The 25,707-nt window shown below is 33.5% G+C and overlaps 1 protein-coding gene and 1 long non-coding RNA gene across 2 annotated transcripts; both read left to right on the forward strand.

Moving 5' to 3' along the window:
* Nucleotides 1–6,910: 6,910 nt before the first annotated feature.
* MIND (septum site-determining protein (MIND)) lies at nt 6,911–8,213 on the forward strand. Its single transcript, XM_079020414.1, has one exon. The coding sequence runs from the start codon at nt 7,045–7,047 to the stop codon at nt 8,026–8,028; it is 984 nt and encodes a 327-aa protein (XP_078876540.1). The 5' UTR covers nt 6,911–7,044; the 3' UTR covers nt 8,029–8,213.
* Nucleotides 8,214–10,721: 2,508 nt separating this feature from the next.
* Nucleotides 10,722–12,404, forward strand: LOC145073913 (uncharacterized). The gene is made up of 2 exons (XR_013691597.1): nt 10,722–11,141; nt 12,157–12,404. It is a non-coding gene; the product is annotated as an uncharacterized LOC145073913 (long non-coding RNA).
* Nucleotides 12,405–25,707: the final 13,303 nt, after the last annotated feature.

Consider the following 25,707-nt stretch of genomic DNA (forward strand, 5'->3'; position numbering starts at 1 on the left):
TTGGTAAAGGTACAATGGGAGCATCGGAGAGGATCCGAGTGGACTTGGGAGCTGGAGGCAGAGATGCGGGAGCAATTACGTACGTTGGACGTAATTTTGGTTACGTAGGGTGTAGCCTGATTGTGCCCTATTTTCCATCAGAAGGCTCTACGTTGGGCGTAGAGCATGGTATGCATGGTGTAGCTCCAAAAGTTGATTTTTGGTCAAAATGGGTTTTAGGTCAAGTAGGGTGAATTCTAGCCATGGAAGGGTAAAATGTTTTTTTTTTACCCCAGAGGAAGTGATTATTGGACTAAGACCCTTGAGTGTGAATTATTTCATTAATTTTTTATTAGGGCCTCGTTGTGTTTATAAAAGTGTGGATATTTCTTGCATCAGCAGCTTGATTGTGATATTTGTCTGTCTTCAGATTAAGGTGAGTCTTCCCACTATACTCGTGGGTTGAAGGCACCAATGTCGGTCCACTGGATTGTGTTATGTAAGATGCTAGTTGTCTTTATGATACTTTCATAGAAGATCGTGAGGGTAGACCATGGTATTTGTATGAAAGACCATGGGGGTAGCCCATGACACTTATGTGTAAGACCTTACGGTAGCCACAACACTACAAGGGAAGACCATAGGGCAGCCAATGGCAATGGTATGAAAGACCGTGGGTGTAGCCCATGGCAATGTATGTATAATATGTAGTATTTTGGGGACCTCACTAAGCTTTATGCTTATGGTTTTGTGATTTAACATTTTCAGGTACTTTAAGTTCAAGAGGGAAGGGTCTATCGTGATCGCAAAAGATCCCATTGATTTTATTCTACATAGACATTTGGTTTCACTCTGATGTTGATAATATTGATACTATGGTTGATTCGAAGCATTTTGGTTGTATTTTTTTGTAACATCTGGTTTTCAGGCATTTCCATTTTAGTCTTTGGCTTAATTAAAGTTGACATATTTGGCCCTTTATGAAAAGAGCCTTGCATTTCAGCCCGTATGTTGGGTGTACTTGAGGTATGTGCAACGTACATGATCGAGCCTTGGAATCGTGGGACTTATGCTAGTATGCTGGATGTACATATGGTACGCAGGGCATACTAGCTCAGCTCCTAAACTGTAACACCCCGACTCCCAGGTATAAATTTTAAAGTTTTATATTCATATTTAAAGGCCTACTCGACGAGTTGGATGCTCCAACTTGTCGTGTAGAAACGGATATGGCCGCGTGACTTAAGGGACCTACTCGATGAGTTGGAGGACCCAACTCGGCAAGTTGGAGCTGGAATGTGAAACCCTAATTTCCAAGGTTTTGCACCCTATTTAAAGGCTCATTAGCCACCCTCTGCCTCTCTTATCATCCCCCTCAACCTTAGAAACCCCTAATCGTGTGGTACTCCTTATTTAGTGTGTGTAAAAGCTTGGAAGGTGGTTTTAGTGAAACAAACTTGAAGACTCAAGAGCTTAGATCAAGAAGAAGCTTGTAGATCTAGTACCTACTCCGTCTTGGCTTCCATTTGAAGGTAACAAGTTGTTACCTTGATCATTCTGGTGTTAGATCTCCTTATTCAAGGGTTTAAGGCCATTTTTAGCATATTTGTGGGTCATTTCTGGTATTGAGCATGATCTGAAGGTGTAACTTCAGATCTGGACTCCTCTAAGCCCTCATAGTCATAAATTCATCTAATTTATCATGCTTTGGCCCTTCTCTTTGGCTTAAACCTCTTCTTTAGTTTGGTTTTGGCATTTAAGGCCTTGTATGCACATAAAGTTTGCAACTTTACATGGTAACTATGCCCAAGGAGTCTAGATCTATAATTTGGGGCCTTGGTTTCGCTTAAAAGCGCCTGAATAAGAAAAGGACTGAAGGGACTCGACGAGTTACATGGGCAACTCTTCGAGTCGGATGAAGATTGCTCATTTTTGGTTTTTGCATGGACTCGGCGAGTCAGTAAGATGACTCGACGAGTTGGTCGGTGTTTTTCTAATATTTTGGACACTGCATGGACTCGTTGAGTTGTCTGGAAACTCGGCGATGCAACTGGGGTTTTCACGATTCTTTGAGTTCTGAAGGAACTCAATGAGTCAGTGGCTGTACTGGACGAGTTGGGTCAACATGGATTGTTGACCTTGACCGTTGACTTTGACCAAGGTTGACCAGTTTGACTTCTGGGGGTATTTTTGTAATTTGGGTATTTATGGAAGTGGATAATTGGTGGTTATAGGTGTTGGTGTTTGGAGTCGTGTTTCGGGAGTTTGATATTTTAGTTCCAATCGACATTGTGAGGTGAGTTGTCCTCACTATACTAACTGGGTCTAAGGCACCAATGTCGGCCCTTTTCGGATTTGTATCTGGTTTTATTGCATGATGATATGTCTAGTGACATGTTAGGTCGGTATCATGGTATATAGGATGATGCTATGTTAGTGACATGTTAGGTCGGTATCCTGGTATATAGGATGATGCTATGATTAGTGATCTGTTAGATCAGTTTGACTATGGTATATGCTAACATTGTTATCTATGTGTTGATTGTGTTTGGGGGTGGGTTGAGGCGGACCTGCTTTGTGTTGTAGGCCAACGTACCAAGGGCGGCCCGGTTAGACTATAGGCGTAGTAGGGCATATCAATCAAGCCGAAGGCCCGGAGAACGGTCAAGGCAGGCTGAAGGCACGGGTGGGCTGACCAGACATGCTGGAGGTTTTGAGAGTGGGCCAGATGGACTGCAGGCCCGAGGAGGGAAATCCAGTCATTCTGTAGACTCTACATGCATGTTGTTTATTTGCTATGATATGATTATGATTGTATGGCATTGGTATTTTGAGGGAAACTCACTAAGCTTCAGGCTTACGGTTTTGGATTTTGTTTTAGGTACTTCGGATGATCGCGGGAAGGCGAAGGCGTGATCGTGCACCTCCTCATATTTTTATGATTTGATTTCTGGGATACTCTAATATGAAACTATTTGGAAAACGTTTTGTAATAAGTGATGGTTTTGAATGTTTGGAAAAGTTCTAAATTGGCTTGAATTTTTATGGATGTTACATAACCCTAAATTTAGGGGTTTACTCCATATTTAATCCACCTTATGCCTCCATTGGATATTTCTTATCAGCGTCCACTCCTTTCAAACCCTAATCTTAAGCCTAAGCCATGTGTGTGATGATTTGGAAGCTTGTTGGTGATTTTGGTGCTTTCTTGTTGAAGAAGAAGACTATTGAAGAAGGTGGTATTGCTTGCAATCTTGTAGATCCTGAATCTCCTTCATCTTGTGCATCTTTTGAAGGTATAAAGTCTATACCTTGCTGATGTTCTTTCTAGATCCCCTTAGATGGGTTTTTATGAGCTTTTTGTCCCAAATCTTGGACATTTGTGAGTATGGAGTACTCCATAACATATTGGTTGTCCTTTTAGATGTATTAGAGTGCTTAAATACATAAAAATGGCTGCTTGATCGTTTTCCTTGGCCATGCACGAGTTAAGTGACTTAGAGTGTTGTAGAAGTTAGTGTATTGAGTCTTATCTAGCCATGAAAAGGCTTAAAGTTATGGACTTTATGGATTAAGACGTCTTATCGAGGTCAGATATATGTTTGGATTGCAAGTCTTAATGATTAAATACATTTTGGGGTGATTTTTGGGATTAGACGACATACGCCCAACATAGCTAGGCCTGACCCCGACCCATGTTTTTCTTCGAGTACATGGTGTATAGGAAGTGTACACCCAACGTACGTGTTGGGCAGTTGAATTTTAGCTGACTTTTAACTTTGGTCAAGGATTTAAGGTTTTGGACCATGGAAGGGGCAAAATGGTATTTTCTCCCTCAAGGAGCTTACTTGTAGGATTTGGACTTGTAAGTCGGGATAATGACCTTAATTGACTAGGGTTACTTGTTGTGTTTATTAGGCGGAGTCTAGTTCCGACAGTTCAGGTGTGAGATTTATCTGTCATCAGTATTAGGTGAGTCTCCTCACTTATTCTTATCTGTGTGGTAGAATAGTTGTATCTGTGCTGACCAGATGGGTCTACAAGTTATTATTGTGTTATGTTGCTTATGTGTAACTGAGACTTCGGGTAGTCTCCAAGGTTGCTGATAACCTACAAGGTATGTTGTTTGCGCACTAAGGCTCCGTGTAGTCTCCAGGGTTACTGATAACCCATAGTTGTTTATGTGATGTACTGTATGAGATATCTTGGGGAACTCACTAAGCTTCGTGCTTACAATTGCTGATTATATGTGTTCCAGGTATTTCTGAGGATCGCGGGAAGGCGAATGTCTGATTGTACACACTCGTTGGGAGATTTTGTTAGTGGGCATTTTGTGGCACTCTAATATTTGTGATGATGATTTGTATTTGATACTTGTGATTTTCCGATGATTTGGTTTATGAACAATATTTTGGGTAATTTAAAAATGAAAATTTTGGTTTGACATTTGAGGTGTTACATTTTGAGTGTTTGAAAAATGAAAAATTTACCACTGTTTTTGAGACGTTAAAAAGGCCAAGGAAACTACAGACATACGATAAATAGTTACCAAATAATAGTATTTATATATTCATGTTATGTGATTATGAAATTTGCTACCTTGTTCCTTATTTTTATATATTGGTCAATTGGTTTATAGATAGGAGGGTGTCATATTATATTAGAAGCTTTGAATACAAGAAAACTTTATTAATGAAATGATGACAAGAAATGAAATTTGGATAATAATTATTATAAAATACTTGTTATAACATCAAAAAATGTTAAAAATAAATTGTAAAACAATTTTCAGTGTATAGTATATAGTAGGCACCAAAGCAATCGACATAGTATCACTTCCACCTTTTATCCATTGCAAATCAGAATTAATCGCAGAGATAGATTAAAAATGTTAATATTAAACAATATAAACTTAACAATAAGATATCTAATGTTGTATTTAATAAGTCTTTGGATATTTGTGATTAAGGACATTTTTATATGTCTAATAGTTTTTTTTAGTATAAATTAAAGTATTTATTTATTCATAATTCCGGTCATATTTATTTTGAAATTTTACTTTAAAAATGATTATTGTTTATGAGATTATTTTATTGGACAAACAAACTTATGTTTATATTTTTAAAATCTATGTTTTCCTACTTTATCAACAGTTGTTTTCACATGTTTACACCAAACATATAGCTAACAAAATATAAAAATAAAGAGTTAATTTTAAATAAAGCTATCTAGAAATTTTGGACATATGATATTGATAACAATGTGATTTCAAGTAGGGGTGAAACCGGTAGGTATCAATACATTTTTTCACTAAACCGTATACCGTATTAATTATAGTTGTTACAATTTTTTTTACCACTACCATATCAAATATAGTTGGTACCAGCTTGTTTATTTACCAATAAGTTCGGTTGGTACATATTGATATTGCTATATACCAACAATATAAGGATTTTATGAATGATGATTTTCAAGTTCTTGAGTACTGTAAAACTTCAATTGGGGGTTTTATGAATAACATTTTTGTAATGATTGAGATTGAAAATTCAATCAAAAATGATTTTATTAATTTCTATCACGAGTTCATAATTAAAGCGGTGGAAGAAACTTAGACATGTCAAAGTTTAAAACGCTAAACTTTACTAATTTGGTAAATGCTGATAAGAAAGTTTGTAAATCATAAGTACCAAGAATACTAAAATTTTAAATATACTATATATATATATATATATATATATATATATATATATATATATATATATATATATATATTATTTATTATGCAAATTTGGTCAAAGCAGAAAATTAAGAGGTACAAACCATTAGTGCATCATGTACAATGACTTTATGCATTAAAAGAATACTGAATCTTATCCGGTCAACATTTATGAAAAAGCTAAATAAGATGATGATAAGATTTTGGATTGGTCAAAGTTTGACCAAGTGTTCCTCATATCCAATTGAATCGGTAAATACTAAATCTTATCCGGTTAACATTTATGAAAAAGTCAAATAAGATGATGATAAGATTTTGAATGTGTCAAACTTTGACCAAGTGTTCCTCATATCCAATTGAATCGGTAAATACTGAATCTTATCCGGTCAACGTTAATGAAAAAGTCAAATAAGATGATGATAAGATTTTGAATAGGTCAAAGTTTGGCCAAGTGTTCTTCATATCCATTTGAATAGGTCTAATACGATGTACACGTTATAAAGCATTTCATATAAACTGGAAGAGGCACATTGATCTAGCATTCGTCTATCATGAATGCCTAGCCATTGACCGCAAAACCTTGGTTCTCTCTCATGTTCGCTGTCTCCTCCTTTGGTTTTTCTTTCTACTAAAATCGAATGAGCCAAAAATGTCTTACGTTTAATCCTAGCCCATGTATAAGAAATCTCTATCTGTTCGTCATTTTGTTTAACAATTTTTTTATGTCATTTTGTTGATCCGTACCCGTCGCTTTGCGCGGATAAACAGCTAGTATATATATATATATATATATATATATATATATATATATATATATATATATATATATACACACACACACACACACACTAATTGTTATGATACTATTATCGTGGTATTAAAAAGTTTGTATCACTACCATACAATGATTTCGTAGTTTGTATGATACTACAAACATGTTGCTTACTAAAGATATTAAAGATATTGATTACTAATATTCTTGGTTCAATTGGTAATATATTGGTTTGTTTTTGTGGTATATATTTGTTTTCAAAATAATTGGTTTTACTATCAGAAAGAGTTAGCGGCACTTGTTGGCCGATTGACTTCCGTCGATATGTATCAACTCTATTATGTATATATTAAATGAATATGATTATATCTAAAGAAAAAATGCTACCTAAATAAATTATTATACTAAAATAAAATACACAAAATGGTGAGTTTGTCCAAAATAAACATATTGTATTATTATTCAGAAAATGGTGAGTTTGAGGGAGGGTCCGAAGTCCCCTCATTTATGAGAGTACAGTCGCCATCGCTGAGCTGCTTCTTTCTGCAGCCGCCCAATCTCACCCCCTCCACCGGCAATGACATCTATGCAGTTGCTAACAGAACCCTCATCTCTATGCTCTTCCAACTTCATCCCTTTCAATCCCCTATACAAAAACCTAATTAAGCCAACAACAAAACCCTACCCAAAACTATCACCCATTCGATCCGTCCTTCAATACAACCGCAAGCCAGAGCTCGCCGGTGATACGCCAAGAGTCGTCGTCATCACATCTGGCAAAGGTGGAGTCGGGAAAACCACGACCACCGCCAATGTTGGTCTTTCCCTCGCCCGATTGGGCTTCTCCGTCGTCGCTATCGACGCCGACGTCGGCCTCCGCAACCTTGACCTCCTTCTCGGCCTTGAAAACCGCGTCAATTACACCGTTGTAGAAGTTCTCAATGGTGATTGTCGCCTCGACCAAGCTTTAGTTCGCGATAAGCGCTGGTCAAACTTCGAATTACTTTGTATCTCAAAACCTAGGTCAAAATTGCCACTAGGGTTTGGTGGAAAAGCCTTAGTTTGGCTTGTTGACGCATTAAAAGACCGGCAAGAAGGTTGCCCGGACTTTATACTCATAGATTGCCCCGCAGGTATCGATGCTGGGTTCATAACGGCAATTACTCCGGCTAACGAAGCTGTCCTGGTTACAACGCCGGACATTACCGCACTAAGAGATGCCGATAGAGTCACTGGTCTACTGGAATGTGACGGAATTAGGGATATCAAGATGATTGTGAACAGGGTTCGGACTGATTTGATAAGGGGAGAAGACATGATGTCAGTTCTTGATGTTCAAGAGATGTTGGGATTATCATTGCTCGGAGTGATTCCAGAGGATTCAGAAGTAATTCGGAGTACAAACAGAGGGTTTCCACTCGTTCTAAATAAGCCTCCAACTTTAGCAGGATTGGCATTTGAACAAGCAGCTTGGAGGTTAGTTGAGCAAGATAGCATGAAGGCTGTAATGGTGGAAGAGGAACCCAAAAAGAGGGGATTTTTCTCCTTTTTTGGAGGATAGAAATGGGATTCATGTGAGAGAGGTTTGAAGCTTTTGAATTCTTTGAATTTGTGGAGAAAAATCTTGTCTTTTTTGTTTATGCAGACACTGGTATTTGTCAATTGAAATGTGTTATGTACAGTAAGTTGATAAGGTTTGTTTGTCTACAATTCCTAAAGTTCCATGATTGATTGAGGTTTGAGATACTTTAATGTTTGTTTTCTATTGAAAAAAATTAGAATTCCAGGTTCTATCTAATTTAATCAATTGTATTTCTATGGATTTTTGTTACTGGTTTTGATCACAAAGCCTGTGTTCATATCAGGTCATAAGAAGTTAGAATCTGATATCATTGCAAACTGAGTCATTAGGAGTCATTGATCGTGATCTAGAGATGGTTTTGGTTGTATTATCATGACAAAATTCAGTTAAAATAGTTGAAATTGTTATAATTTGGTAGATGTTTAAATTTTTAATGCTCTAATATCAGAATAAAAGTAAAGTTTTACACTATACAAATTAATGAAAGGATATTGTTTCTTCTTGTATTTAACTCTTTTTATAAGCTGTTGTTTATGTATGTTTACATTACAATTCTAGCCTTGGTTCTTAATATTGGGTTCAGTTCGGTTGGGCTGGGCTATTGTTGCATTAATATTTTGGTTAATTTATAATGTTTAGTTTAATATTTAAGTTGCTTATATTTAGTTATGTGCATTGCCTAATTAAATTATTAGTTCTACTTGTAATATTGATGTGTATGTGAATAAATCTGGACTATTGGATTAGAAAATTGGATGGCTATGATCTTGAGTGGCAAATTAAATGTGAATTCTAAATTTTAATAAAATTGATCCACTAATAAGGCACGGTTGGATTTTTTGCTACTCCTTGCATCTAAATTTTTTTCAATCAAATTCGATTATTAAAAATATGGTTTTATAAAAAAATAAAATAAAAATAGTAATAAACATTTTTAATGAAGATGTAAGACATGTGCATATGTAAATTCCATTTGTGAAATAATCAACTCATATGTATATTATTGTTTGAACCCAAGTTTTAGTAACTTTTTTTTTAATTGTTAAATCCTAGCTATAATAGTTGAACCCATCTCCTTATTAATTTGAGATTTATGTGACACAATTTTGATATTATTTTGCTCTAATTTTTATTTTGAAAACTTTTTTTGATGAGGAATTTGATAAAAGCATCAAAATGAAGCTGAGTAAAAGGATGCTTGCAAGGTATTCCATTAAATGTCTCAAAGAAATCATTTGTTGGAAATTTTGAATAATCATATAATATTTGTTGTTTTCATTTGTTTATATGTGATAAGTATTGATGTACTTGTTTATAACAATGATTAATCATTTGTTGTTTTTATTTGTTTATATGTCATAAGTACTGATGTACCTGTTTATAACAATGATTAATAATTTGTTCATGATATTTACTTGTTATACCAAATGATAGATAATTTAAAATGTGAAAATAGGGTTTGTATCATAACTTTATGTTATGATAAAAATAAATGGTTTTGGACTTAATGAGTTCTAGATACATTTAAAAAGTAAAATATCATTATTGTATGATTTTGGTTTGGCGGAACATGATAATACATATATCGTATGTTAGATTACTAATAATTGTTATATTATTCGGTTAAGACTCACCATGTATGTTAATAACATTAAAAGGCCATTTTGTATCTTTCCTTATGTTATCTAAAAGACACTTGATAAAATTTTAGACTAGTAAAGAAAATGTTTAAATTGCATAAATCACAATATACTTTCATTTCTTTCTTTGATGTAGCATTCTAGTTTCATAATTATTATTATTTTTATTTGAAAACTCTTATGATACAAAATATCATGTTTATATACATAACTTGATAATTAACTTTGTTTTATTTTGTATTTTGATTGTATTTTTAGAAACTAATAAAAAATATTTTATATTTATCTTTAAAAAACAGTGTCCAATTAGTGTGTTACCATTGTTGATCATCCTTGGTTGAATGTTTTTCCGTGAATGAAGCCAAAAAGACTAACCTCTGAGTGATAGACAAAACTATCATCGTTGAATGTTATTTGTTTCTAATGAGGCATATGTAAGTGTATTGTGGTGGTGGGTCTGATAATATTGCTTGTGATTATTAAACCTGGGTAACTTGATCAAAAACTACAACTAGGTGAGTTAAGGAAGAAGTATGTTGGTAAGATTTTTGTAACCTCCCAAAAATTTAGATACATATTTCATTTTTAAATTCATTTCAATCATACGATAATCATATCAAAAGAGTCAAGAGTATATCATAGTAACATATTATCAGAGTACAAAATCCCAAAATCACATGATGCGGAAAATCATAGGTGGATACAGTGTGATCAAGCTGGGCCCTTCCCTTTCGACCTGGAAGTATCTGAAACATACACTAAAAACCGTAAGCACAAAGCTTAGTGAGTTCCCCAAAAAGACCCCATAATAATAAACATTTTTAATGAAGATGTAAGACATGTGCATATGTAAATTCCATTTGTGAAATAATCAACTCATATGTATACAAATCATTTATACAAAAAATCATTTATATTAAAAACCAACAAATATATATATATATATATATATATATATATATATATATATATATATATATATATATATAGAGAGAGAGAGAGAGAGAGAGAGAGTTAGAATCGGACGAGGACTCAAAATTCGGTGAGGACTGCGAAGACAAATTCGAACCATTAATCTCAAAAAAATGTGGCTGTTATAAAATCAATTTTTTTAATGAAATGCGTGGTGCCATATTTGCAATTTGTTGGAACTTTTTATGCTTTTCTTACCAATGGAAAAATATTTGAGGGTACTATGGTCAAATTTCACATCTTAACACCTGACCTCATCTAGATCGACTAGATCGAGATTCTTCCTTGTTCATCTTCTTCTTCCTTCTTCCTTCCATCTTTTTGGAAAAAAAAACTTGCTAGCAGTTGTAATCGTCGTTGAATGTTGCTGTAAACTACAAAATTCGAGTTCAATCTTTAATTTTCCGCATATGTGTATTCAATTTCGTAATATGCATTGGGTTTCATGTTATTTTTCAAATTTCAACTTTCTGAAATCAGGTAAACTTTCTTTCATTAATTTTATGTTTGATTATTCGGGTTTTATGCTAGTGTTCATCATTATTGTTTGAACCCAAGTTTTAGTAACTTTTTTTTTAATTGTTAAATCCCAGCTATAATAGTTGAACCCATCTCCTTATTAATTTAAGATTTATGTGACATAATTTTTATATTATTTTGTTCTAATTTTTGTTTTGAAAACTTTTTTTGGTGAGGAATTTGATAAAAGCATCAAAATGAAGCTGAGTAAAATGATGCTTGCAAGGTGTTCGATCAAATGTCTCAAAGAAATCTTTTGTTGGAAATTTTGAATTCTCATATAATATTTGTTGTTTTCATTTGTTTATATGTGATAAGTATTGATGTACTTGTTTATAACAATGATTAATCATTTGTTGTTTTTATTTGTTTATATGTCATAAGTACTGATGTACCTGTTTATAACAATGATTAATCATTTGTTCATGATATTTACTTGTTATACCAAATGATAGATAATTTAAAATGTGAAAATAGGGTTTGTATCATAACTTTATGTTATGATAAAAATAAATGGTTTTGGACTTAATGAGTTCTAGATACATTTAAAAAGTAAAATATCATTATTGTATGATTTTGGTTTGGCGGAACATGATAATACATACATCGCATGTTAGATTACTACTAATTGTTATATTATTCGGTTAAGACTCACCATGTATGTTAATAACATTAAAAGGCCATGTTGTATCTTTCCTTATGTTATCTAAAGGACACTTGATAAAATTTTAGACTAGTAAATAAAAGGTTTAAATTGCATAAATCACAATATACTTTCATTTCTTTGTTTGATGTAGCATTCTAGTTTCATAATTATTATTATTTTTATTTGAAAACTCTTGTGATACAAAATATCATGTTTATATACATAACTTGATAATTAACTTTATGTTATTTTGTATTTTGATTGTAGTTTTAGAAACTAATAAAATATATTTTATATTTTATATACATAACTTGGTTGAATGTTTTTCAGTGAATGAAGCCAAAAAGACTTACCTCTGAGTGATAGACAAAAATATCATCGTTGAATGTGCTTTGTTTCTAATGAGGCATATGTAAGTGTATTGTGGTGGTGGGTCTGATAATATTGCTTGTAATTATTGAACTTGGGTAACTTGATCAAAAACTACAACTAGATGAGTTAAGGAAGAAGTATGTTGGTAAGATTTTTGTAACCTCCCAAAAATTTAGATAAATATTTCATTTTTAAATTCATTTCAATCATACGATAATCATATCAAAACAGTCGAGAGTATATCATAGTAACATATTATCAGAGTACAAAATCCCAAAATCACATGATGCGGAAAATCATAGGTGGATACAGTGTGATCAAGCTGGGCCATTCCCTTTCGACCTGGAAGTACCTGAAGCATACACTAAAAACCGTAAGCACAAAGCTTAGTGAGTTCCCCAAAAAGACTTCATACCATACATATAAACATTCAAAAGCATATTGGGTTTATTTCACCCCCCTTCGGTATCTTTCAACCGGTATTGGGTCTATTTCACCCCCTTTGGTATCTTTCAACCGGTACTGGGTCTATGTCACCCCCTTTGGTATCTTTCAACTGGTACTTTGTCTATTTCACCCTTCTGTATCTTTCAACCGATATTGGGTCTATTTTACCCCTACCACTAACACGTATAATCATAACAATAAGAGTCGCAAAGACACCAAGCAGATATACACATAACTGGTAATTGTCACGAAGACAATCATCATACTACAAACATAATCTAGTGGGTCAACATTGGTGCCTTCAACCCACGACTATAGTGAAGGAAACTCACCTCAGACTGAAGGCATCAAATCACACTCGAGCTGCTGCGAACACTGATCCTCACACTAAACATAATCCAAAAACGACTCCAATCAATAACTAAGGTTTTATTCTATACCAATGGTCCACTCATCCTTCATCATATTAAGGGAAAAAGACCATTTTGCCCCTTTCCCTACAAAACCCAACTAATCCAAGCCCAAAACCCTAAATGGCCCAAGACCCAAAATCGATCCAATGTGCTTCTGAGAGAACGCCTGGCGTCCGAATGCCCACCGTTCTAACCCAAACGTTTGGCGTAACCACATAATCCCAAATCCTTAACCAAGGTCTTAATAGCTTAAGACCTAACGTTCAAACTTCAGATCCAATGCTAAAAGAATGTCTTGTTGGGTTATTATTCATAAATCTGGTTTCACAACCGGTAAAAATGACAATTGAAGCTTTAAAAATGTTGAATAAAACTAAAACTGTTTTACCCACCAAGGATCATTTTGCAAGATTTGGAAAGATTAAAATAACCATAGAAGGGAATACATAACAACCTTTGAAGACTTTGACCTCAAGGGAGGTTGGAAGTTGATGAAGTGTGGCATAAACTCTAAAACAAGAGTTTTCTAGAAGTATCCACCAAGCAAGAGTAGAACCATCAAAACATGTTAGTATTCACTTGTAATTTGTTGTTCATAAGCCTTTGAAATATATACCAATATATGTTCAAATGTGAAGCAACAAAGGGACTTTGTCTAACATCAAATTGCAAGAGAATAGAGGAGAAGAAGAGCTTATAAAGCTTAAAATTTGGCAGCCCTCTTATAGAGTATGTTGCTCTCGGTTTTGGCTCCAAAGAAGAAGAAGAATGAGGCTTGCAAGAGCTCACACTTCTAACTTTGCATGCTCTCCCTTATATAATGGCCAAAAGCAAGAAGAGACAATAAAGCCAAAAGGTGAAAGGAGACACAAAAGTAAAAGCATGGGACAACACTCTTTCAAGCATGGCATGCACCATTAAACAATTCGAAAGAAGACCATGTTTGATCCCCTCTCACATTTTCGAGAAAATCATACCACAAAGAAGACAAAAATTGTCTCATGGCTGGTTTATATATACATACATGTTATATTTATACAAATTCAATCATTCTTATAAAGAATTCCCAACATATATATTTATATAACTAGTCATATATAAATATCTTATTTTATATAAAACTACATTTTATATAAATTGTAACTAGCTTATTAAGATATAAATATGAATATATAAATATCTTATTTTATATAAACTACCTTTTATATAAATTGAACTAGTTTATTAAGATATATAAATATAACTTATAAATAATCATACTTTATGATATATTTCTTAAGTTGTTATTTCTCCAATAAATATTATTTCCACAAATAATAAATTCCCAATTAGTAAAATATTATTTCCATGAAATAATAAATTTCCAATTAAATACAAGTGTTGATATATCTATTAATAATCAAATTATACTAATAAATAATCAATTGACGGTAACTTGCTATATGGTGTGACCCTATATGATCATATATTATTAGGAGTATCATTGTATAATGACTCTTGGGCATACAAGATATTTTAATCTCCCACTTGTACAAGACTTATCATAAATTGATATAGACAGTGGTGAACGTCTAGCAATATTTCACTTCCCCTTAATAACACATGACGAAGAATGCCATTCATCAACATCCAATTCCCAAAAGCTCTAAGCTTCAATTCATGTATTAAGGTAAGTTTATCAATTATCCCTTTGTTACAGACATCCTGTTAAACATGAGCCTTGGATCACAATCAATCTCATTTGTAATTCAACTTTGGGTAACTCCTAATAGATGTCTAACTCTCAACACATAAGTGGAACAAATCCCATCTTGACTACATAAGCCTCTTGCATAGTTCACACCATACCCGAAAACGACTTTTATAACTACCCGGTTAAGGAACAACATTTGGTCATATCAAAGCACAACACTCCCTACACTTAATTCCCACTATGTGTCTCAGGTGTTAAGGATACAAAGATAATACCTTTTAATCAAGTGTCACTCATGACTGCGATCTATGAGTTGATCTTGATGTGGGTCCGTTTAGTACTAGTTCTCTGACAAGTACCTATGAAACTTGGTTACAACTTCTTGCCTATTTTCATCTGGTGAGATTCAAACAATCATTTTCATATTATTCTTACTTCATAATTGCTCCCATAATCATGATAGAATATGAACCTTTAGAATAATAAGATTATTCATGGATTAAACATGTTAATATAGAACACAACAAGTATTAATGTAATGATCATATCCTAGTATATCAAAACATTATGTAATAATTTTTGTTACAATGTTATAATATCCAAATACTAAATCCAAACAAAAAAAAACATTTCTAGAATAATAAAAGTCTTATGGATTTAGTGTGACCACTCATACTTAGCTTAAAAGGAAAGACTTTATTAATGGGTTCAATTCAATTTTATTTGTGTGAATTTTGCGAATACTATATCCCCATAATTGATTGGTGTTCTTTCGTGACATAGAGTCCCTTAGCTTGATTAAGTCAACTCTCGAAGTCACAAAGATTTCTATGTGATCCTTGAATGACAGAAATCAACATAGTTTTTTCAATGAACTCATTCATCCAATCATATTTGACTTTAACTTTAAAAGTCGTGTATTCTTATTTTGTAGTAGACCTAGTCATTATATTTTTCTTGGACCTCATTCCAACTTACTCTTCATTCCAAAATGAAGTCATAATCTAATTATAATTCATAATTATCTATATTTATTTAGAAATCAAAATCATATGTAGCTCTTTACATTAAGATTTTATTCTAAACTAATTATCTCATATACATTCTCTTAGCTCTTAAGTACTCTTAGAATGTTCTCACAACCATCTAGTAACTTAACCATGTATTCAATTTTTTATCTCATGAAATGACATAAATGATGGATTCATTTGCCAAGAAAATAGAATATAAATAATTTTATCTAGCTCAAACCTATGTGCTAGATCCATTTGAGACAAACTCAAAAATGGTGTCATGTGACAATGAAGAATCTTCCAAAGGAATCTTGTATGTTGACTTCTTTCAAGATAATTTCATTTCATGCAAAAAGAATGTTAAAACCTTTAACATTCATCTTTATCTATCTCTTATAGATTTTACACTTCAAGAAAGTATCTTGTCATTCCCTAGTCTTTCATTTTAGAAATACTTTTCGGGTTAAGGTGAAAACCACCTAGCATAGTTGGAATCTCATTTCAAATGATTAAGTATGTCTCTTTCATACAAGATTAGGAATATCATTATCCTCCTAGTAGTTCTTAGTAAACATACACACGTTCTTTTTCATTTTGATATAAAAGCATACTTGTATCTTTATATTAAAATGACTATTCCAACCTTGAGATGTTTGCTTTATATCTACAAGTGGATCTTAAGCCTTACACATTTAGTTAGGATAACATGGATTAAGAAAACCTCCAGACTAAGCTATATAGATATCTTCTAGTAGATGTCTATTAAGAAAAGCGGTCTTTCTTGAAATCTATTTGCTATATCTCATATTAAGAGTATGAAGTTATAGTAAATAATATCCTTGGTGATCTAATCATAGCTACTTGTGAAAAGGTTTATCATAGTTAATGTTATGAGTATGATAAGGACCATAGTCAATGACATGAGTATGAGAAAATCCTTATATAACAAGTATTACTAAATGTGTATATATATCCTTGTATATATTCTTTCTAGAAGAATCTCTTACTCCTTCTAGCCTTGCTATAGAGAGGAAGATTAATCAAGCCCATACTTGATTATTAAACATGGATTACATCTCAATATTCATGACTCTAAATCATTTGTCATATTCAAGATCTAGTATAACATTTTGGTAGTTGATGGTTTAACTAGAAATCACCAAGAACTCATCAATGAGAGATTCCACATTTCTCAAGTCATAGATGATTATTGTGAGCAATTTATGTTTATGAATTGCTACTATTCATGTTCAACAATTCCTTGTTGAAACTAGTGCCAACAATTGTTCCATCTGGCTATGGTTCTTGAGCTGCTTCAAGTTCCACGTGCCTCCCACTTGCTTTCTCATTAGAAGCTTGATTTCTGCTCACTCAACTTTCAGAGGAATAAATGAACTTATTCTTGGTGGGTTTGTATATAATAATCTAAATGCCCTTTTAGAATATTCTACAATTATGTAATTAGTTGGTGTTTGTATTCTAGATACAATTAATAGTGATTAAAATATAATCCCAAAAAGGTTAAAAGGAGGACATTTATACCGATTAGAAAGTAAACTATATCAAGTAAAGTTTAATTCACCCTTTATCATCACGAAGGCTTTATATGGTACTACTGGGTTGTATCTTGTGCTCAATCATAGACATTCATTGGAAAGGAAGTCATACACCAAAGTGTATAGTTACTTAATAATTATTTTCTCTACACTTTAGTGAAAATATTATTAGGAATATTTTATATATAAATAAGATTCACATATGTCAAATAAACTACATTATTTTCCTTCAAAGATTCCTTTCTTGAAGTTGGAATATGTGGATTTTATTTATACAATAAAGATAGCAATGTCATGGATAAGTTTGATTTAAAACAAGTTTAAGTCAAAAGTGTTTGCATATAGAACTTAATTTTATTTATAAAATGTTGATATTTACTTTGTAATTCTATTAAGAGATCTAGTCTTAGAAATAGAAGTTAACCATTTTAGAATATAAGTATTATCGTTATGAAAAATGATTTAGTAAATAATCAAACATTTAAACAAATAACTAAGACATAAATATTTATACATGCTAAATTTAAAACATATATTGCTCCAAAACAAATATTGTTTTATATTACAAGCAATTTATGTTGTAAGCATAAATAATAAACTAAACTTCGAGAGTGTAGTTCCAACTTACTTGTGCTCAACTAGTTACTCTTTTGTAAATATTTGCAATCAAGTTACAAATATTAGATGAACATTTAAGTAGCAAGTACTTGAGTGTTACTTGAAAAGTATGAGTTCTATCCCGCAGATAGCTGAAGTACTCGTCTCTTCCAGACTTTCTTTCTAGATAAGAAGAGCAGTTCCTCTACTAGTGTCCAGTTTCTTCCGAAAAAAACAAAATCCATCTATGTGGGCCTTATTGGATTTCTTGGGCTTAAAAGTGTTTATTCATAAAACATGGGCCTTTTAGATCACACAAGGTGACTCTTTTAGCGTTGCACTATTCCAACAAAATATCACTATATATATTGGAATACTGCTGATCATGTTATATTATCATACTAGGTGTGAGACCCATGTATTACATGAGTTTATTTAAAAAAATTAAATATGAAATTTTAACAATTTGAAAAGTTAGAATTTATAAGAAAAATAAGAAAAAGTTTGAATTATTAAAATTAATGAGGCTTTAATGTATTGAATACATTACATATAAAAACATTTTTCTAATAAATACCTTACATATATATTACCATACATATTAAATGTGGAATTTTAATTTAATAAAATGAAAAATACAATAAAATGACAAGTGAAAAATAGAAAATTCAAAAATTCTAGAAAATGCTATATGTCCAAATGAAGGAGAAGAGGACATGTGGCAAAAAGTTCTTTATTTATTACGGAGGATATATATATATATATATATATATATATATATATATATATATATATATATATATATATATATATAAATTATCCATAACTTCCTAGAAGTCGTGAATGAATGTTCCTAGTATGATGTTAGAAGCATCTTGAGCATCACTGTGATGTATATACTAGGTATCATATTCAGGTCTATTGCTCAAAGCAATTTGTTTTGGAATAGGTTCTTTAAGTGTATACAATTTCACATCCCTCACGAGATTGTCTCTTAAGACATGAACCCATTCATTGAAGTTGTATCTATTGAATGTTATTGTTTCATTAATTAATTTAAAGAGAAATGACATTTCATGGATATGCGAGTGGATTATATGTCTACAAAATTTTTAACAAAATTCATTTAGTATTTTTCAATATTTAATCTTTAATAATTAATACACTTTTAGTTTCTAAAAACATTAATTTTCAAAGTGTAGGATCCAAGTTGCAAAACAAATAAATGGGTAGGTATCCTTTATCCCGTTCATCCGAATTCAACCCGGTAGATATCGATTATTAATTATCTACTGCTATTTATTTCCTAGATTTATGGGATCGCTAATAACAAATCTAATTAGACATGTTTGATCTCATCTATGCTTTGGAACTCTCTTGTTTAGGTATCCTTTATCACAAGAGATTTCCGATCAAATCATCCAATTTGAAAAAACTTGAGTAATCGGCCTATAACTTGGTTATAGAAATCGCGAAAACACCCCGGCCATCAAAACATAACACCAAACGGTTAGGTATCATTTATCCCATTAGTGCGTACAAGAGACGTGCGAGTATTTTTTTTTTTTTTAAAAAGATTGCATAGATTTGAGGTTTGTAAGGGGTCTTTGATGTTTTTTATAATTCTATTTTAAAAAACATGTTATATCATGGTTATTGCTTGCATTAGATAAACCATGGTATACTTTAATAACTTATTTCATGTAAAATCACATTTTTAACAATCTTCTATATATAAAACCCAGTTTTATATAATTGACGCGATCAATGTTTTAAATTAATAACTAGTATTAAGTTATATTGTTTGAGCGCTTTAGAACATTTGAAAAACTTTTAACAAAACTTCCTTTTATAAAATAAGGTTTGGAGTTTGATAAGTTTACAAATCTCTATTTTAAATTTATATTATTTTAATCCCAAAATTTTACCGGTTACTAGTTTTAACGATAAAGCTTGTTTTATTATAAAACAATTTTTAGCATCTTATGTTAAAAGGTAAATTTCATTAAAACCAAAATCCGTGTGATGTTTATTTATGTTCAAATATTATTTTGCATTTGAAAAACTAATTTATCAACCATAATAATAACCTATGTGCATAAACCATAATAATAACATAAACGTAAAATAACACAAGCATACATAACAATTATAACATATGTGCATAAACCAAACCATTAACTAGTAATAATTTTGTGAGCCATCACAAAACTATCAAGTCCATTCCTAAAGGGACATAAGGGACCTTTATCTTGTAAAGTATTCATGTGCTCCCACTTGCTTCAACATCTTTGAAGAAAGTTTATAAAAATAATTTTATAAAGTTTGAGAAACTTTAATAAAATCAACTTTATAAACTTTTGATCTTCAAAATGGCCACCATATTCATTATTGTTACATTTTTATAAAAATAACCTGTTTCTAAAACTAATCTATTACTTACAAAAATTAACAAAAGAAAACTATCTATTTAATTATTACATACCATATGAATAAATAAATATTTACAAAATTTTTAAATAAATCAACACATGCAACAACACAAAGGTCCATAGCAAGTTTATGCACATCATACGTATTTATATACTATATATATATATATATATATATATATATATATATATATATATATATATATATATATATATATATATACTTTTTGTTTTTCTAAGACAACTTTTATGACCAAAAAGATGCATGCAAACTTTTGGTCAAAAAATAACAATTATAAATATTTTAAAGTTGTCATAGAAAATATGTATGGATTTTTCTTGCAAAGAAAAAACCATCAATGTTTTCCTAAAACAAAGATTTCATCAACTAAACAAATAATCCAACTAATCTTGCGAAAATGACTCTGATACCAATTGTTGGGTTATTATTCATAATCCGGTTTCACAACTGGTAAAAATGATAACGGAAACTTTAAAAATGTTGAATAAAACTAAAACTATTTTACCCACCAAGGATCATTTTGCAAGAGTTTAAAAGATTAAAACAACCATAGAAGGGAAAGCATAACAACCTTTGAAGACTTTGATCCTCATGGGAGGTTGGAATTTGATGAAGTGTGGCATGAAACTCTAAAACAAGAGTTTTCTAGAAGTATCCACCAAGCAAGAGTAGAACCATCAAAACATGCTAGTATTCACTTGTAATTTGTTGTTCATAAGCTTTTGAAATATATACCAAATATATGTTCAAATGTGAAGCAACAAAGGGACTTTGTATAAAATCAAAATGCAAGAGAATAGAGGAGAAGAAGAGCTTATAAAGCTTAAAATTTGGCAGCCCTCTTAGAGAGTATGTTGCTCTCGATTTTGGCTCCAAAGAAGAAGAAGAATGAGGCTTGCAAGAGCTCACACTTCTAACTTTGCATGCTCTCCCTTATATAATGGCCAAAAAGCAAGAAGAGACAATAAAGCCAAAAGGTGAAAGGAGACACAAAAGTAAAAGCATGGGACAACACTCTTTCAAGCATGGCATGCACCATTAAACAATTCAAAAGAAGACCATGCTTGGTCTCCTCTCACATTTTCGAGAAAAGCATGCCATAAAGAAGAGAAAAGTTGTCTAATGGCTAGTTTATATATACATACATGTTATCTTTATACAAATTCAATCATTCTTATAAAGATTTCCCAACATATATATTTATATAACTAGTGATATATAAATATCTTACTTTATATAAAACTACCTTTTATATAAATTGTAACTAGCTTATTAAGATATAAATATGAATATATAAATATCTTATTTTATATAAAACTACCATTTTTATAAATTGAACTAGTTTCTTAAGATATAGAAATATAAATTATAAATAATCATACTTTATGATATATTTCATAAGTTGTTATTTCTCCAATAAATATTATTTCCACAAATAATAAATTCCCAATTAGTAAAATATAATTTCCATGAAATAATAATTTTCCAATTAAATACAAGTGTTGATATATGTATTAATAATCAAATTATACTAATAAATAATCAATTGATGGTAACTTGCTATATGGTGTGACCCTATATGATCATATATTATTAGCAATATCATTCTATAATGATTGATGGACATACAAGATCTTTTATATCTAAAGTCATAAGGTTGCAACCTTTATGACTTTGCATGGCTACAAAGAGCCCAACACCAAAATCTAACTTAAATCACACCCTAAAGTTCCGAAACTCTTGCATAAAAGAGTATCAAGGTCCAAGCTTGCATTTTTATGATTCTAAACCCTCCAAAATGCTTGAAAGGACAGCCCGAATGTATGTAGCATTCCAAGCACACAAAATTCAAGTTCTTGGGACGAAAAGAACATAAAACTACACTTAAGCAAGATCTAATAAAGAAGTCATCAAGATCTGAACTTTATACCTCCAAAAGGTGCTCCAAGATGTCATGAGTCCAAATCCAAAGGCAAGAGAGAAACACCCACACTCACACTCACATAGGGTTTTGAAATGAGGGCTAGATAAGAAATGATTTGAGGCTATAATGACCTTTAAATAGAGTGCAAAGCCTAAAAATTAGGTTTTGTTCTCTGTGTGCGAACACCTGGCGTCCACAAACTTACGCCTGACGCTCCAACGCCTGACATTTCGAAACAAAATGCAAAGTTAATACAAAGTAAGGCTGTAACATCCAGTTTATTAAATAAATAAATAGATAAGGATTAATAAATGAATAGTAGTCCTAAAGTCCATAACATTTAGCGGGGTGTTGGTTTTAGGGGAGCCAAATAATATAATTTGGATTATTCGGGGGTTAAAATGTAATTTTCGGATTTATTTGTAAAGACTTTTGAAGGTTGAGGGATGTTTCGTAAATTATGGGTTTAATTTGAAACGATTTTTGAAGACAAGGGCTACTTGGTAATTATTAGGACTTATAATGAAACAAAATTTGAAGTAAGGGCTAAACATAAAATTTTGGATTTAAACTGATAAAGATTTTGTGAGGAGGGGCTGATTGTGGAAATATGGACACAAGTTTGAAATGAGACACGAGTTTAACCTTGTATCCCATTTCCCTTACATTCAGAAGATGGAAAACCCTAACCCTAAATCTCATCTTCATCAACTGCCACCATGGGAGCTCTCTCAGTCATTGCCACGTCGATGTGGCGTCCGCTGCTCACTACCATGCTGTTGAAGCGCCGCCACCACCACCCGCTACCAGTAACGCCGCGAACAACCGAGAGATGCGTCGAAGACCGAAGGAGGTGATGTGTTCGTCGTGTGAGGATCGGGAGGCGCTGGAAATGCATGGTAATTCCACATGCAAGTCATTTTTCTCCCTCTCTCGTTCTTTTTAGTGGGTGATGCCGGAAATCGCCACTGCCATCGTCGGTGCCCGTGGGGCCATTGTTGCAGTTTTTCGGCGATGCATTGCTGCCTAGGCGGTGGTTGTATGTTTGTATTTTCAAGTGTGCATGTCGACTACTACATTGTGAGGATTATATGTGCTTTATCTGGCCAGAAACCCACCGCCACCACCATGAGGTAGTGGTTGCCACTGCTCCACCACCACCAGCCGCCGTATGGTGGTGGTTGTGTTTGTATGTTATGGTGTGTGAGTGTTTTTACTAGAAAAATGGGACTTGTTTAAGCACTTTGGCGGAAGGATTGAGGGAAAAAAAACCACCACCACTGCCATGAAGTGGTGGCTGCCGCCATGAGCAGCCATCGACTACCACTGCCCGAGGTGGCAGTGGGTGGTGCTCGACATAGTGAAAATCTAATCGGCCCAATAGATTGATCTTGGACTTCTTTGGCTTGTGATTATTTTGAAAACCCTAATTAGGTTTTAGAAAACCCTAATTTTGGAAATGTTGGTTTGGGATTTGCCGGGATCCGCGTTTGGACTGTTAGACTGGAACTTTTGAATTATGTCCGACTACATTGTATGAATGGCCTAGTGGAGTGATGGAATTAATAGGATAAGTCCTTGATGTTTAAGTGAGAACACTTAACCCTATTCGTCATTTTATGTGAAAACCCCAATTATGATTGGGCTTCAAGTTGGGCCTTTCTTTTGGGCTTAGGTATTTGGATTCATGTTGGTCCATTTGAGAACAAGTATATTGACCATTATATTTGGATGGGCCTTAGGGTAAGGCCCATGTAAGTGGTTTGGGCCAAATTTGGAAAAATTGGGCCATAATTGGGCCTTTGTTGATTATTTGATTTTTGGGCCTTCAGAGTATGAGTTTAGGCCTTAGTCTTGGCCCAAGCCAAGTTAGGGGTAAAATGGTCTTTTTACCCTAAGTATGGACTTATGGTTATGCATTGGAACCCGATTGTTAAGTGGGTTTATTTTGATGTTGACAGTTCAGGAATCTGTTAGCCAGCAGCCAGAGATCGTCTGCAGTGCGATATGAGTTTCCTCCTGGTTTGAACGGGTCTAAGGCACCAAGGCCGGCTCGTATATATTATGTTTGTTGACTAGTAGCTAAGTGTGGTCAGGGACCGTATCTTAACATTATTTGAGTATGGATACTAGTATATGTTTCTTAGTAGCGGAGTGTGGGCGAGGCTCGTATCTCATAATTAGCTGAGTGTGGGCGGGGCCCGTATCCCCATATTCCCTGAGTATAGATATCAGTCAGATTGTTGGATTGTTATAATTGTTTTCTGTGTGATACACGTATGTGTTTTTACGAATGTGAGTGTGGGCGAGGCCCATATCTCATAGTCAGCGGAGTGTGGGCGGGGCCTATATCTCCTAGTTAGCTGAGTGTGGGCGGGGGCCATATCTCATAGAGTGTGGGCGACGCCCATATCTCATAAATGTGGGCGAGGCCCGTATCTCCTAGTTAGCTGAGTGTGGGCAGGGCTCATATCTCATAGAGTGTGGGCGATTCCCTGTATCTCATTATTAGCTGAGTATGGGCGGGGCCCGTATCTCATAACATCATTTGAGTATGTATATAGGACCGTTTGATAGATTTAGCTATACTTGCTGTCTGTGTGATACCTGTATGTATGTTTAGTAGCTGAGTGTGGGCTGGGCACGTATCTCATAGTTAGCTGAGTGTGGGCGGGGGCCCGTATCTCGTAGCTAGCCGAGTGTGGGCGGGGCCCATATCTTGTAGTCAACGGAGTGTGGGTGGGCCCGTATCTCCTAGTTAGCGAAGTGTGGGCGAGGCCCGTATCTCCTTAAGTGTGGGCGGGGCTCATATCTCCTAGTAGCATGATTATGCGTATGGTATGTGGTAGTTTAGGGAGACTCACTAAGCTTCACGCTTACGGTTTGCAGTTTCGGTTTCAGGTACTTCCGGTAGCAAGGGGAAGAGCTCGTGGTGACTTATGTTTTGTTATGGGTTTTGAGAAGAAACACGATTTGATACTATGACTTATGTTTTGTTATGAAATGGGTTGGATAGTTATGGTTATTTAATAATTAAAATGAAAATTTTAGACTATATTTTTGGGGATGTTTCAAGTTGGTATCAGAGCCTTGGTTTGAGGGATTCAGGTACACTCTCGAGTGTTACAGCCCGGATTTCCAGGCATCTTTTATGCTTTCAAAATTTGATGTTTTGTGAGGGGACTCGGCGAGTTGGAGCTCAGACTCGCCGAGTAGGATCGCGATTTTGGACGCGGGTTCGCGCCTGGACTCGGCGAGTCCAAGGTATGGACTCGGCGAGTCCGCGCTGTTTAATGAAACCCTAATTTCTCGGGTTTGGGACCTATTTAAAGGTCCTTATTACCGTCATTTGTGCTCACCAGTCCCTTGAGTGAAACCCTAATCGAGTGTGAACGTTTGGAGCAAAGTAGGA

Source organism: Lactuca serriola, chromosome 9 (assembly GCF_051521515.1).
Source record: "Lactuca serriola cultivar US96UC23 chromosome 9, Lser_US96UC23_V15, whole genome shotgun sequence".
Lineage (NCBI taxonomy): Eukaryota > Viridiplantae > Streptophyta > Magnoliopsida > Asterales > Asteraceae > Lactuca > Lactuca serriola.